The following is a 14,806-nucleotide window of genomic DNA, read 5'->3' as shown; positions in this document are numbered from 1 at the left end:
CGGAGACGGGCGGCCGGCGGCCGGGGACGGGCTGGGTGGCGACCGGGGACGGCGCGGACGGCGGTCGGGGACGGCGGAAGCAGATGTTTCCGTGGCAGTTGGGCTCCCGCCAACTGCTTTCTCACAATGCAGGGCACTGTAAAGCGGAGGCGAAAACTTTGCAGACCGGGAGGGCTTTTTTATCGTGCCCCTTAAAAAATTTTGCAGGTTGGAGTCGTTTACGGGGTCTGTTCGGGCGGGATTTTCCGCACCGACCCACATTTTGACGGTTATTTTGCGGGTTGGGGCTTTTTGCAAGGTCTGCTAGAGTTGCTCTAAGTGGCTTGGTGTCCCAGATATGCCATCCTGGACGTCCACTAAAATTAAGTGGCATATGTGGATAATCTATCAACCTAAATACTTGACAGTGCAGCTGCGCTAATTGGGCTTCGCGAGCGCATGCAGTACACGACAAAAAGCTCACACTCAAAAGAAGTAATTAGCATTTTTTTTGAACACTACGAAAAAAGAAAGTATATGTTCCTCTTCCCATCGAATGCTGCCAACTTTACACAAATCTGTCAAGAAAGAACAAGTACGTGCATTTATTTGGGCTTAATAAAATTCAAAAAGTCATAACTTTTTATTCAAGTATCGGAATTTAGATTCGTTTTCACCGTTGGGTTTCTCGCGATGAGTTCTTCAAAACTAGATCTCATATGTATATGTTTCGACAAACTTTCTGTTTTGAGCAACTTTGGGTGCGAAAGAGGCAACTTTAGTACTATAGGAGAGCATCGTCTTCTTAGTTTGTCTACTATGATTGCCTATCAACAAGAAGTCATTATAAGTTGCATCCCATGACTATCATGTTTACTAAATTCACATACAAGTTGTCCCCAAATGCTTATTTGTGCAGCTGCAATATTTAGGGACGTCGAGCGCACCCTGCCAAGCCATTCGATTTGGCACAAATCGCGCGTAGGTGCTTTCTTGACTGGTGTGGCGACCGAAGGAATGGTGAGGCCCCTTCAAAAAAAAACAAAAAAGAGATAACCATTGCAGTTCATGGAAGAGCCGCCCCACCCCATTTTTCTATCGGTTACCGTCGAAGGGACGAAGTGAGAAAGGGGAGGGGATTCACTCGCACCTCGTCGTGATTCACCATCGGAGGGAGGCAGCAGGCGACCTCGGCGACCACACAAATCACGTTTGGATTTCCGAACAACTATCACACAACAAAAGCAACAAAAACACATAGAAAAAGATACTTGGATCTCCTTTTTTATGCACAATACATGAAAGATAACATAGTTGCCCACAATTAATCATACAATTGTCTAAAATCATGTATCCCATTGCCCAATCCTCATCAACAGAAACATTACCAAGACCACGATTTCGCCGATGTCTAAAGGTTTTAGACACCTTTCAATATGTTTGTGTCACAGTGGTGTGTCAAGAATTTCTTCTCTTCGGGTGGGATCCAATGGTATGATCGTAAACACTTGACGAATGATCATAGAGGGTGGCGGGGTGGAGCTGGTCATGGGACATGACTAAAACCATGAAGTTTTTTATGGGATTAAGTTTATCTGTGAACCCCTAAAAACGAACATGTGTGTGTGTTCGTTATCACTTTATCAGGTGTCATAGTTTCCCACAATCAGCTATACAATTGCCTAGAACCATGCATCTAGTTGCTCAATCCTCATGAATAGGAACATTACCAAGTCCATAATTTGGCTAATATGTAAATGTTTTAGATACCTTTCGATTAAGATTGTGTCATAGAGATGCATCAAGAATTCCATCTCCTCGGGGTGGGATCCCTTGGTACGATCGTAAATACTTGGCGAATGATCATAGAGGGGGAGCGGCGTGAGCTGGTCATGGGGACATAACTAAAACCACGAAGTGTTTTTAAGGGATTAAGTTTATCTATGACCCCCTTAAAAAATGAACACGTGTATGTTTTTTATTCCTTTTTCCAGGTATCATAGTTGCCTACAATCAATGATACTGTTGCCTAAAACCATGTATCCAGTTCCCCATAATCAACCATATAGTTGTCTAAAACCATGTATCCAGTTGCCCACAATCAATCATACAGTTGTCTAAAACAATGTATCCAATTGCCATAATCAACCATACAGTTGTCTAAAATCATGTATCCAGTTGCCCACAATCAACCATACAGTTGTCTAAAACCATGTACCAGTTGCCCACAATCAACCATACAATTGTGTAAAATCATGTATCCAGTTGCCCAATCATCATTAACAGAAACATTACCATAATTTGTGTCATAGAGCTGCGTCAATAATTTATCTCCTTTGTGTGGGATCCCTTGGTACGATCAAAACTATTTTGCGGATTCTGCTCCTCTTGATGTTTGAGGAGGTGGGATCCAACTTGATGTCGAAGGGAGCAATGGACGCTGAGGCGCTTTGAGAATTCCCCCTTGTCGTTCAGTCTGAAGGATTTCAGACGTACGGACTTGTTCAAACAAATTAGGTGATCGTCATTGGATGGTTAAAGGTGTCTAGAGAGGCCTATCCCGACATTTTGGGTGATTGGGTGTCCTTATGGCAGGAAATTTAGAGGTGAAGCTAGTCAATTGATAGTCATGCTAACTAATTTTAGAAGGATCCTTTGCTGATAGGTAGTCATACTATGGGGAAAATGAGTTGCTTTCCTATAGCACTGAAGTTGCCTCCGTAGGACACAAAGTTGCTCCGAAAAAGAAGTTTATCGAAACCTACTCATATGGGATCTATTTTTGAAGAACTCGTCGCGAGAAACCCAATAGTGAAAACGGATCTAAATTCGGACACTCGAATCAAAAGTTATGACTTTTTAAATTTTTTGAAACCCCAAATAAATGCACGTGGTCTCTTGGCTGAGGTAACTTGAGGATGCAAGACTACGCACTTTCCTTTTTTGGTAGGCTAAAATGACATGTCACATCAATTACCTAATATGGTGGATGCGCTCGAGAAATTCATCCAGTGCATGAGCGCTGCCTAGCCACGTCCATCTATCAAAGCCCATGTTGCCAACGGCCGACCTGTTAATCTTCTCCTTCCCCAAACCATGCGCTAGCGCGTTGTTGTTGTCGCCGCCGCCGCCGTCTGAAGGGAATATGCCCTAGAGGCAATAATAAAGTTATTATTTATTTCCTTATATCATGATAAATGTTTATTATTCATGCTAGAATTGTATTAACCGGAAACATAATACATGTGTGAATACACAAACATAGTGTCACTAGTATGCCTCTACTTGACTAGCTCGTGAATCAAAGATGGTTAAGTTTCCTAGCCATGGACAAAGAGTTGTCATTTGATTAACGGGATCACATCATTAGGAGAATGATGTGATTGACTTGACCCATTCCGTTAGCCTAGCACTTGATCGTTTAGTATGTTGCTATTGCTTTCTTCATGACTTATACATGTTCCTGTAACTATGAGATTATGCAACTCCCGTTTACCGGAGGAACACTTTGGGTGCTACCAAACGTCACAACGTAACTGTGTGATTATAAAGGAGTACTACAGGTGTCTCCAAAGGTACATGTTGGGTTGGCTTATTTTGAGATTAGGTTTTGTCACTCCGACTGTCGGAGAGGTATCTCTGGGCCCTCTCGGTAATGCACATCACTTAAGCCTTGCAAGCATTGCAACTAATGAGTTAGTTGTGAGATGATGTATTACGTAACGAGTAAAGAGACTTGCCGGTAACGAGATTGAACTAGGTATTAGATACCGACGATCGAATCTCGGGCAAGTAACATGCCGATGACAAAGGGAACAACGTATGTTGTTATGCGGTTTGACCGATAAAGATCTTCGTAGAATATGTAGGAGCCAATATGGGCATCCAGGTTCCGCTATTGGTTATTGACCAAGAATAGTTCTAGGTCATGTCTACATAGTTCTCGAACCCGTAGGGTCCGCACGCTTAAGGTTTCGATGACAGTTATATTATGAGTTTATGAGTTTTAATGTACCGAAGGAGTTCGGAGTCCCGGATGAGATCGGGGACATGACGAGAAGTCTCGAAATGGTTGAGACGTAAAGATCGATATATTGGACGACTATATTCAGAGTTCGGAAAGGTTCCGAGTGATTCGGGTATTTTTTAGAGTACCGGAGAGTTACGGGAATTCGCCGGGGAGTATATGGGCCTTATTGGGCCATACGGGAATAGAGGAGAGAGGCCAAAAGGAAGGAAGCATGCGCCCCCCTCTGGTCCGAATTGGACAAGGGGCGCAACCCCCCTTTCCTTCTTCCTCTCCCCTTCTTTCCCCTTCTCCTACTCCAACAAGGGAGGTGGAATCCTACTAAGACTAGGGAGTCCTAGTAGGACTCCACACTTGGCGCGCCCCCTCCTAGGGCCGGCCTCCTCCCCCTTGCTCCTTTATATACGGGGGCAGGGGGGCACCCGATGACACAAGTTGATCTATGGATCGTTCCTTAGCCGTGTGCGGTGCCCCCCTCCACCATATTCCACCTCGGTCATATCGTCGCGGTGTTTAGGCGAAGCCCTGCGCCGATAGAGCATCATCATCGTCACCACGCCGTCATGCTGACGGAACTCATCCCCGACACTTTGCTGGATCGGAGTCCGGGGATCGTCATCGAGCTGAATGTGTGCTGAACTCGGAGGTGCCGTACGTTCGGTACTTGGATCGGTCGGATCGTGAAGACGTACGACTACATCAACCGCGTTGTCATAACGCTTCCGCTTACGGTCTACGAGGATACGTGGACATTACTCTCCCCTCTCGTTGCTATGCCATCACCATGATCTTGCGTGTGCGTAGGAATTTTTTTGAAATTACTACGTACCCCAACACCGTCTCCACCCACACAGCCTCCCATTCCAATCCTCTCTTTGCTCCATGGCGCCGTCATGTTTCTCGAATGGGCTGAGGAATGAGAGGACGATGGGGAAATGTGTCTGAAATGAAATTCTAGTTTGCCAAAGTTCTAGTAATGTTTGTGATATGGGTTACAAGATTTGATTTGGCAAGTGGGTGATTTTGCACTAGCCCGTTTGCTCATGCAATTTTCATGGCACAACATTGTGGCCAGAAGTAAAATGCTAGTTGGTCTAGGAAGTTGGAGGCTCCTACCCAGACTCGGGAACTGATGCCGGACTAGGAGTAGATGGAGTGTCATCGCTCTTCCTACCGTGATTGTGTGTGCTATGATGTAAGCGGCGTACGGTATCTCGTGACAGGGATGTTCGGGCGGTGGCCCCGGATGACGGTTTGCATCATTGCTCTTCGGCGGGCATCATTACGATGGTGGTGACTCTCCTCTCAGGTTGTGCGGGCAATGGAAGGTGTTGCGGCGGGTACCTCGGACGTGCCCTCTCTCTTTGAGGGGCGGCGTCCTGGTCTGGATCTGGGGATCTGACATCATCGCGCTCCTCCTGGTTGCCTCGTGGTGGCACGGACGAGTTGTTAAGCAAAAGCTTCGTGCCTTGACACAAATGACGGCGACATCCGTGGGTGCCGCGCTCCTGCAAAGCCCCCCAACTTTGCTTTCAATTTGCGGAAAAAAAACACATCTCGACCAATCGGCGGACCGATATAGTCTCGCGTTGGATGACACAACACATTCGGATAGCGCAGACGAATGTATGCGGACGGTTTGAGAGTCGACGTTGGAGATGCCCTTATATACAAACTTAACTGCACAAATTGAGCACATTCAAGGCTAGCTCAGTGAAGCCATTCTCTCTCTTTTTTATGGAAATGGGTCACTCTTGCCTCATTTTTATTAAAAACAAGGCAACAACATCCAACTAGTGAAGCCATTCTTAATCTTTTTGAGAATAAAAATAGAAGTACCATTTGCAAAGAGATTATGGTAGGCCGACTTTCTTTTTACCAAAAAGATGATGAATTCTGCTAACCTAGACAATGTGATTGTTTTGTGTAAATAACTCTTAATTTTCCGCGTAGGCTGCATGCTGGCTGCATTTTATCGAAGCCTCTGCTATCGCCGGGCGATAGACGAAGCGCCAGCTTCTTTCTCTTTCTCTCTCCTCCAGCTAAGATTTTGCTGATGTGGAACATCTTGCTCGTAGACCATGGAAAAAAATTCTATGAGACCAAGTCTCACGGATTAGCAGGTGAGACCCATCCTGATGATTGACACGTGACATTCACAAATCACAAAGCATTTACCCCACCCCCCACTTGAAATCAGGGGGGAAAGATTAGATACTTTGTGATTTGTGAATGCCATGTGTCATCCATCAGAACGGGTCTCACCTGCTTTATATGAGACCTGGTCTCGTATAATTTTTTTCCCATAAAAAACTCTTTCGCGTACCGGAAACGAATAGATTCCTCTGCCTGACTCTTCTGACAATTAGGTATTTCGAGAGCGAAAATAACAAAAAAGACCGGGGAACGTTCCAAACGCAGACCGGCCGGGCCAATTATAAATACCGGCCACGGACCCGGCGCCCGGTTTCAAACCAAACCCGTCGCGCACGACACCACAAAGCGAGGGGCGGACCCCGGAGAAAAAAAGACCACCAAAGGCAGGCGTCCTCCGTCCCTCTGTCCTCGCCGTCCCCAACCTCTCGCTGCAAAAGGTGTGGAAACCTTCGCCTCCCTCCCCCCGCCCAGCTTTTTTCGCGTGATTCTCCCTGCCCGGTCGCAGATCGGCGCGGGTAAGCCCCGCCCCGGGCCCTCCCGATCCGGATCCGTCCCCGCCGCCGCCATGTTTCCTTAGAGTTTTTCGTTCCGGTGCTGGTTGGTGCCGCCCACCGGTAGATCTGCGCTTTGGTTCGGTTTGGCGCGTCGCCGCCGCGGTGGGTTCGTGGTTCGATGGGGGGTTTTGTCAGCCGGGAGTCCGATTCGGTGCGCGGCCCCTTGGAGTGATTTGACTCGATTGTGTTCGATATCTCCAGAGCCGCGCGTTTGGTCGTCGCCGCTAGGTTGTTAGGTTATTCACGTTCTCTGCGATGCGTGCGTAAAATTATTTGGTCCTGTGTAGATAAGATTATTCGCTTGTTTGTCGCATGCTTGCTTGCATATGAGTATATTATCTGAGAATTACGAGGATCACTCGTCCAGTCTCATGTATTCATGTGAGGTTCGAGGTTTATATGATCTCCGAGATGCCCGAATCGATGGGAGGATTCCACACCAGTGGCAATTGTGTACTAGTGAGCTATTTTTTCTTCTCTCATAAGCTGGGCTTTGTGGTTGCTGTTTACTTCGATCCCTTATTGCCCTTCTTACTGAATACATGAGTACATAGGCCATGGGAGTTTGAAACATTGATATGTTTCTGTGCTGGGCTGAACTGCTGGTTCCTACTTCTGATAGGTTTTCGATGGATTGTTTAGCTTCCTGAGTAGAATGTTTGAGTTATATTTTCCTCCTTATGTTGTAACTAGAACATCTTTTCTCTCCTTCTAGGTTGCTTGTCATGGCATCAAAGCGCATCCTCAAGGAACTGAAGGACCTGCAGAAGGACCCGCCCACATCATGCAGCGCAGGTTTGAATTTGACTTGTTTTAATTGGACATCTATATGCCATTCAACACTATCTTCGTTCACACCTTTTGTTCCCTGTTTTATCCTGGCATGCCATCTCATGGACTGTAATTTTTGTTTGTAAATTGTTTAGGTCCTGCTGGTGAGGACATGTTTCATTGGCAAGCAACAATTATGGGACCCCCTGACAGTCCCTATGCCGGCGGTGTTTTCTTAGTGAACATTCATTTCCCTCCAGATTACCCCTTCAAGCCACCAAAGGTATAGGACTCAGGAGCATCCTCTTATTCGCAAACCCTCATTATGTGTGCTCTGCCTGCTTTCATAGTCCTTGATATTATAATCTGGAAATTTATCTGTTATTTCCACCCAGGGAGTTACACTCCCCGGCTAGATAGAACAGCAATGGTTCTATATTTTCTTAGTCAATTAATCTCCCTGGTTCACCTGTCCTTTTATAGAGTATGGATATCCTAATAATAGAATACTAACTGCGACACATAAACAATAGGCGATATCAATATCAATCTCCAATCTCTAGAATATAACTTGCTTACTAAGGAAACAGCTAATTAATCTGTATCTGCTGCCATATTTGCCCTTTGCGACTCTTTTGGGCCTGTCATGCCCATAACACTTGTGATCACCTTTTTGCATAGAGGGGTCGTAACATTTACTCCTGCTAGGCGCTGTGTGCACTTTCCTGATGATGCTTTTCTCAATGTCCACTCATGGTATTATAACTATCAGTGTGGCCCTTTTATGGACCGCCATAAAATCATCTTTTGGTTATATATAGTAGCTAACATGGTATGCAGTGTGTTCTGAAATATCCTTTTCTCCCTGGATGTGGTCTTTCAAAGTTGTAACACTGTTAGTAATTTGGTACTCCCTCCGTCCGGAAATACTTGTCATCAAAATGAATAAAAGAGGGTGTATCTAGACGTATTTTAGTTCGAGATACATCACCTTTTATCCATTTTGATGACAAGTATTTTCGGACGGAGGGAGTATATAGGATTGTCCTGTTTGTGCCTTTTGTCCAGTTGATCTTAAAGTGAACATGACGTAAACACTTTTCAGTTTTCATGAGGTGGGATAGACATGCTATAATGGCATGGGTGATGTTGTTTATGACAGCACTATAATGATCTTGTTGCCGTTGCTAACATATATAGCAATTGGTAGACAACACCTGATATTTTTTTTGTTTCGTCTCAATCTTCCTTCTTTACTAAAATCCACATTGAAGAACTTAGGAGGACCATGTGGTGCTTGGATGCGTCATTTGTTCTACTATTTGTACATTGCTAAGTGCAGTATTCTAATGTTTAGGTGTTAATATTCCTCCCTACCATGCATTTTAACCAATGCTTGTGCCATTTTAATTGGTATGTTCCCTTTCTAGGTATCTTTTAAGACAAAGGTCTTCCATCCTAATATCAACAGCAATGGAAGCATATGCCTTGATATTCTTAAGGAGCAGTGGAGCCCTGCTTTGACGATCTCCAAGGTCATCCTCGTCACCATCCTCATTTTCTATTTGCACACAACTCTCTCTATATGATTACTAAAAATACTAGTTACTTGTAGAAGTCTGCTCCAGTACCACTAATTTTTGCATTACTTGTTTGCTACTCCCTCTGTAAACTAGTATAAGAGCATTTAGATCACTAAAATAGTGATCTAAACGCTCTTATATTAGTTTAGGGCGTACATGCTATCCCTGCCATATTTAGGGACACTTTTGTTAACATGTGAGACTGACAAGTTGTTCATAAGCCAAAAGGAGTGCATGTTTGTTCAGTTTTGTACTTTCCCTGAAACCGCTTACTGTCCATTATTGATCTGTTGTGTGTTTTGATGTCATACAGGTCTTGCTCTCTATCTGTTCCCTGCTGACCGATCCCAACCCGGATGATCCCCTTGTTCCTGAGATTGCCCACATGTACAAGACGGACCGGTCAAAGTATGAGACGACAGCCCGCAGCTGGACGCAGAAGTACGCCATGGGTTGAAGACCTGCATCGTGGACAACTGAAATGTCGCTTCAAGAAAAAAATTTATGGGCCATTGTTTCTTCGATTTGTTGCTGGTTGTGTGTAATCCGATCCTCAAGGATTGTAAATTGCATTCGGCGTCGGCCCTATCATCAATTGCCACTAGTATCGGCAGACATGCATGCCTATCAGCCTATTCACCTATGCTTGTTGGGTTAACCTTCATCAGTGTTGGTGTTATTTGGTAAATGTTCATTAAAACATGTTTGCTTCATGACCTTGTCCAGATTTATCTTCTTTTGTTTTTAGGTCATGTTTTCGTATGTATGTATGTTCAGTTTGGTTGTTCTTCGCAGCTAAAGCATCAAAGGGTAGTTGCAACTAGCAATATATCAGAAGCTCGCTGCAAAACGTGTTGGCTTGGCATATTAGCTTTGCCCTAAGTCAAAACTTTGTAAACTTTAACCATTCATTCAATGATGAATCTATTATTACTAGTATCGATTAGATATTGTACTCCACTAGGTAATCGTAATTTTTTCTACAAAAAATTTCTAACAGCTAATATGCGAAGTAGATGAAAACAGAGGGAGTATAATCTCGTAGCCATGACATTGTTGAGAAATCGCAAGCAGCGCGGTGCGTGTGTATTTTTAGATGTTTTGAGTGCTTATTGTAGGTAGGTGTTTGAAAATTAAATCGGCTTTTGCTTAATCTCCAGTGCTTAAGTGGAAAACGGCTTACTTCTCTAAGCACCTATCCGTTGATAAAAAAATTCACATATAGAAACTGAAGCCGGTATGCAGCTGAGCCAGGAGGGCCACCGCCACTCGAAATACTGAGCTGAGTGGCGCAAGCACCGCCGTGTGCCTTACCTTGTCACGTCCCGCCATTGTGCTGTGCTGTGCTGCGCCGGCAAAACGGCCGTGCTGGCGTGCACGTCGCCGTCCAGTTCACACCACACTAATTTCGCAGGCCTAAAACGACAGCAGGATCCACAGTTGACACCAAACTAATTTTGGACGTGGGAGGGGGTCGGTCGCCTCTCTTCTTTCTCGCCCTCCCTCTCCCGCGCGCGCGTACGTCTTCCCTTCCCAGAACCCCGTTCCCAGCCGCTCCCTCCCTCGGCCTATTTGCAGATCCCCTGTCACCACGCCCTCCGGTTTCGACGGTTTGAGCGGCTGCTATTAACGGCAAGGGCCGTTCCGCCCCGGCGCCACCCGCCTCTCTCCGAGCCCCCGCCGCCCGCCGGGGTGGGCTTGCCGTGGACGACGGCCGGCAGGCGTCCAACGCGGGGAAATCTGAATCTTCTGTTGGATCCCCCATCATCATCAGGAGGAACATAGGCTTCCTGGTCCTGCACAAGGTATGTATCTATGTGCATCTTCTTTCCAATTTCTTTCTGCTCTCAACAATGTAACCAGGCTGCATGCCGGCTCCATATCATAGCATTCAGAAATTTACGATATACATCTAAGCAATGTGGTAATCGTATGCTTTTTTCTAGGATTATTAGGTCAAGAAAAGTTCATTTCCTTGGCGTTCAAACGGTCATATTGTTGTTGGAGGTCTCCTCCAATTTAATGAATGCATCTCCTTTGGACAAAAAAAATTGACACCCTAGGATCGTCTGAAACTGTTGCATGCGGATTCAGGCAAATATGTTGAGCAAGATTCGCTATCGTGCAGACAAACCTCTCGGCTCTATTGGATTTGCCGTGGTTGTGACTTGCGGACATCAAATCTCTTTCAATTTCTATCTAAAACAAACAGCACGTTTTTGTCTGGTCTCTTCTTGTTCATATTTCTGCAGTCTCTGGCCATTGTTTTGAAGAATTGAAGTGCTATTCACCATTTGTATGTACACCCTCTGTTCCTAAATATAGGAAGTTTTGGCACTTAAATTTAAACTGTCAAAACATCTTATATTTAAGAACAGAGGTACTCCCTTAGTGATCTAAACTCTCTTATACTGTATTTCTTTACAGAGGGAGTAGTACATATTTATATTCACCATTTCGCCATCTAGAGCTAGCTATGTTAATCATATTTGATATATTGGTATCATGCTATGGCATAGCGTATTGCTTTTATTCAGTCAAATAGTGAAATCAGCACTGAAAATATATACCTCTTTTTCCTCCTCGTCTACCAGAGTCCAGGAATCCGGACATCCTGACGGATTTGCTCGAACCAATGGGATGCTGCGGCAGCGTGAGTAGTTTTTACTCACATCCATCTCATTTACAACTGGCAACTTTGATAACTGAATCGTGCACTAGCATCTTTATTGCATAGCTTGTGTTTGCTTGCCATGCTACGTAGTGCTTTTTTTTGCTGGTCAACTGATTGTAAGGCCCAAAGGAAGCCGTTTATCGAGTTATACATTAGTAAATCGAGCTCTTTGGTTATGCTTCCCTTTGCAGAACCCTGTAGATGAGGAGGAACACCTAGATTACAGCTCTGGGAATGTGACTCTTATAACCGATCTAAAGAGTTGGGAGAAGAAAGTGGAAGATGCAGCTGACGCCAATAAAACAGTAAGTAGCCTACAACCTAACTCATACTCTGGACACAAGGATATATGGGTGCATGTGGCTTTCCAATTTGGAATTCCTGCAGCTGTTTTCATTAACCATGCCAACATTTTTCAACTGCGCAGCTTGTTGTAAAATTCAGCGCAGTATGGTGTGGCCCGTGTAGGATCGCTGCTCCTACGTACGCCGAACTTTCTTTGAAGCATTCCGATCTTGTTTTCGTGTCTGTGGACGTGGACGAACTACCGGTACACAAATGTTCCGCCGATCCATTACTAATTTAGCTTTGAGCGAATGCTCAAACTAAATGTCATTTCGATACATGTTTTTTTGTCAGGAACTGGTCACGCAATTCGACGTACGTGCCACGCCGACATTCATCTTCTTGAGAGATAAGGAGGAGATCGACAAGCTGGTGGGGGGGAACCAGGCCGATCTTCAGCAGAAGTTCGAACCATACTGCCGGCCAGGTGACGACGTCATGAGTAAACAGTCTTTCGAGGACAAAACCTGATGTTCCTGCCTGGCAGTCAATAGAGCTTCAGTATGAGCACGGCCTCCATTGTCTGGGAGCATCAGCAAGAGCCTGCTCGGCGGCATACGTAGGTTCGAGAAACTGACCAGCAGAAGTAGGATTTCTTGGTAGCGTCCACACTCGATCAGCAGTAAATTAAGTTAGCCCAGCATCTGTAACTTTGCACCACACACGCTGTCCATATGAACTCGCACAAAAACAATGTACTGATTGATTGACACCAGCCAGATGCCTTGAGATCTCATGAATCATGACTGTACAACAAAATTGCCAATGCCATTGGTGATCTTGCGTCTCACTCATGTCAGGACTCAGGACAGAATTTATGGGATGGAGATCTATATAGAAACTATATGCAGGGGTTTGATCGCTCGTTCAAAGAAGACAGACATATCAATTATTTGGTGAGCTGCAGCTTTGACAGGACGGCGGCGGCCCGATCTCCACCGAGCAGGAAATAGGGGTGCCGGAGCGCGGCGGCGGCGGAGAGCCGTCCCTTCTCCCGCTGCGAGATGAGCTTGGTGGCCAGGTCCCAGCCTCTGCCGGAGTCGAGGTCCAGGATCTGCAGGTCGGGTCTGCGGCGCGTGGTCTCCCGCCACCTGTTGAGGTCGTAGCCGGCGGCCTTGAGCTCGGAGTTGAAGTTCTTGAGGCCCGAGGGGGACCTGAGCGCCGGCGTGGCCATCTGCATGAGCACGATCCCGGCCGAGTACATGTCGAAGAGGTCGGGGCTGTTGAGCTGCCAGAGGATCGGGGAGAGGATGGCGGCGATGGGCTCGGCGGGCGGCGTGGGGGTCTCCTCGGGGAGCACGTAGAGCTCGGGCGGGCAGTAGTCCGGGTCGAGCAGGGTGCGGTCGGGCACGTAGTTCTTGCCGATGCGGAGGTCGGTGGCGGCGCCGAAGTCGATGAGCTTGACCTGGCCCCGGCGGGTGACCACGAGGTTGGAGGGCTTGATGTCGCGGTGGACGATGCCGGTGTCGTGGATGCGGCGGAGCGACGTGACGAGCTGCCGCATCACCTGCTTCACCACCAGCGCGGCGCGGGTGAGCGGGTCCTCGCCCCGCAGCGCGCGCCCGAACATGAGCGGCTCCAGGTTCGACGGGAAGCCCCTGTCTGTCACGTAGTTGCCCAGCGTCCGGTCGCCCTGCACGCGGGAAGGAGTTCAAGTGTCAGAGCGCGCGCGTGTGGAGTTTATCGGCCATTGCCGGCGCAAGCAAGCCGAGCGGTGTTGTCCAATGTACACTTTATCGTTCAACAATAAGATGCTATTCGATACGTAGCTCAACAGGCCTATTAGCTCAGCTGGTTAGAGCGTCGTGCTAATAACGCGAAGGTCACAGGTTTGAGACCTGTATGGGCCAATTTTTTTTGATTTTTTTGACAGAAATCATTCTTTTCCTATTTGCACTTTCTTTCTATGGAGAAGGTTCAAGACCTGTATGGGCTAACTTTTTTGTTTTTTTGAGAAAAATCATTCTTTTCCTATTTGCATTTTCTTTCTATGGAGAATCTTCTGTACTTGTATGACTATATAAGACTCACGGAGCTTCACCCTATTTTCAAGCATGTATTTTTCTGGAGGCAATCCTTCCAACCATGTTAACACACAACACATACCTCATCAAAATTCTGATGTGGGAAGAATAGGCTTGCCTATTCCCCAACTCTCTTCCGGTGCCTCTTTGTAGTTGCTCCGACGACTCGGACTACATGTGGTTGGTGGCGGCACTATGTTGGTCCACGAGAAATGGTGAACACAATCAGGACTACAATCAGGACTACATTTCCTGTGGGCTGTGGTCACTTAGGGGGTTGCCTAGTAGGGGCGGTCGCGGTGGGTCTTTGGCGAACATGCCGGCTCCGGCTCTGGCTCCGTGGACCCGCCGACACCTTTCGAAGCACTTTTACGTCGTTTGTATGGGCTGTAGTGGTACGATTGCACTCGTGGAAGAGTGATTCAGGCAACATGAGGTTGAGGGATGTCCAGGAGAAATCCTTATTCTTGTATTGGTTGAAACCAACGACGACAATGTGTGCAAGTCCCCAGAATATCTTGAAAGCTTTGATGTGGGGTTGTGCTTCTCTCCTCGTCCGACGACCTTGACTGTGAGGGAAACCTATGATCCACTAGATCGGGCGATAGAGGCGTTTTTGTGTCTTTCTCCTCCTCGGGTGATAATTTGTTGCAAAGGTGGGTGCCCCGAGGTGCCGGGATCTGCTTGGTAAC

General features: G+C 46.4%; 3 protein-coding genes and 1 non-coding gene across 5 annotated transcripts in view; 3 read left to right on the top strand and 1 right to left on the bottom strand.

Annotated features, from left to right (window-relative positions):
* Positions 1-6,482: 6,482 nt before the first annotated feature.
* LOC123137059 (ubiquitin-conjugating enzyme E2-17 kDa) lies at positions 6,483-9,784 on the top strand. Of its 2 annotated transcripts, none has more exons than XM_044556617.1 (5): positions 6,483-6,600; positions 7,433-7,512; positions 7,644-7,771; positions 8,919-9,023; positions 9,385-9,784. In XM_044556617.1, the coding sequence occupies exons 2-5, from the start codon at positions 7,443-7,445 to the stop codon at positions 9,526-9,528; spliced, it is 447 nt and encodes a 148-aa protein (XP_044412552.1). In that variant the 5' UTR covers positions 6,483-6,600; positions 7,433-7,442; the 3' UTR covers positions 9,529-9,784. The 2 variants fall into 2 exon arrangements, with proteins under 2 accessions (XP_044412552.1, XP_044412560.1); XM_044556625.1 differs by having other exon boundaries at positions 6,544-6,678.
* An 876-nt stretch (positions 9,785-10,660) lies between these two features.
* LOC123137065 (thioredoxin H5) lies at positions 10,661-12,805 on the top strand. Its single transcript, XM_044556626.1, has 5 exons — positions 10,661-10,876; positions 11,666-11,724; positions 11,937-12,050; positions 12,173-12,295; positions 12,385-12,805. Exons 2-5 carry the CDS (start codon positions 11,707-11,709, stop codon positions 12,559-12,561), a joined length of 432 nt encoding a protein of 143 aa, XP_044412561.1. The 5' UTR covers positions 10,661-10,876; positions 11,666-11,706; the 3' UTR covers positions 12,562-12,805.
* LOC123137047 (serine/threonine-protein kinase STN8, chloroplastic) overlaps positions 12,736-14,806 on the bottom strand; it is a 3,695-nt gene continuing 1,624 nt past the window's right edge. The window contains exon 3 of the mRNA XM_044556597.1: positions 12,736-13,723. Coding sequence (XP_044412532.1) covers positions 12,980-13,723 — 744 coding nt within the window. The 3' untranslated portion in view covers positions 12,736-12,979. The remainder of the gene's footprint in view (positions 13,724-14,806) is intronic.
* TRNAI-AAU (transfer RNA isoleucine (anticodon AAU)) lies at positions 13,867-13,940 on the top strand. The gene has a single exon. It is a non-coding gene; the product is annotated as a tRNA-Ile (tRNA).

The sequence above is a fragment of the Triticum aestivum genome, chromosome 1B (assembly GCF_018294505.1).
Source record: "Triticum aestivum cultivar Chinese Spring chromosome 1B, IWGSC CS RefSeq v2.1, whole genome shotgun sequence".
NCBI lineage: Eukaryota > Viridiplantae > Streptophyta > Magnoliopsida > Poales > Poaceae > Triticum > Triticum aestivum.
Note: the sequence above shows the minus strand (reverse complement) of the source record. Positions and strands in the feature narration are given on the sequence as shown.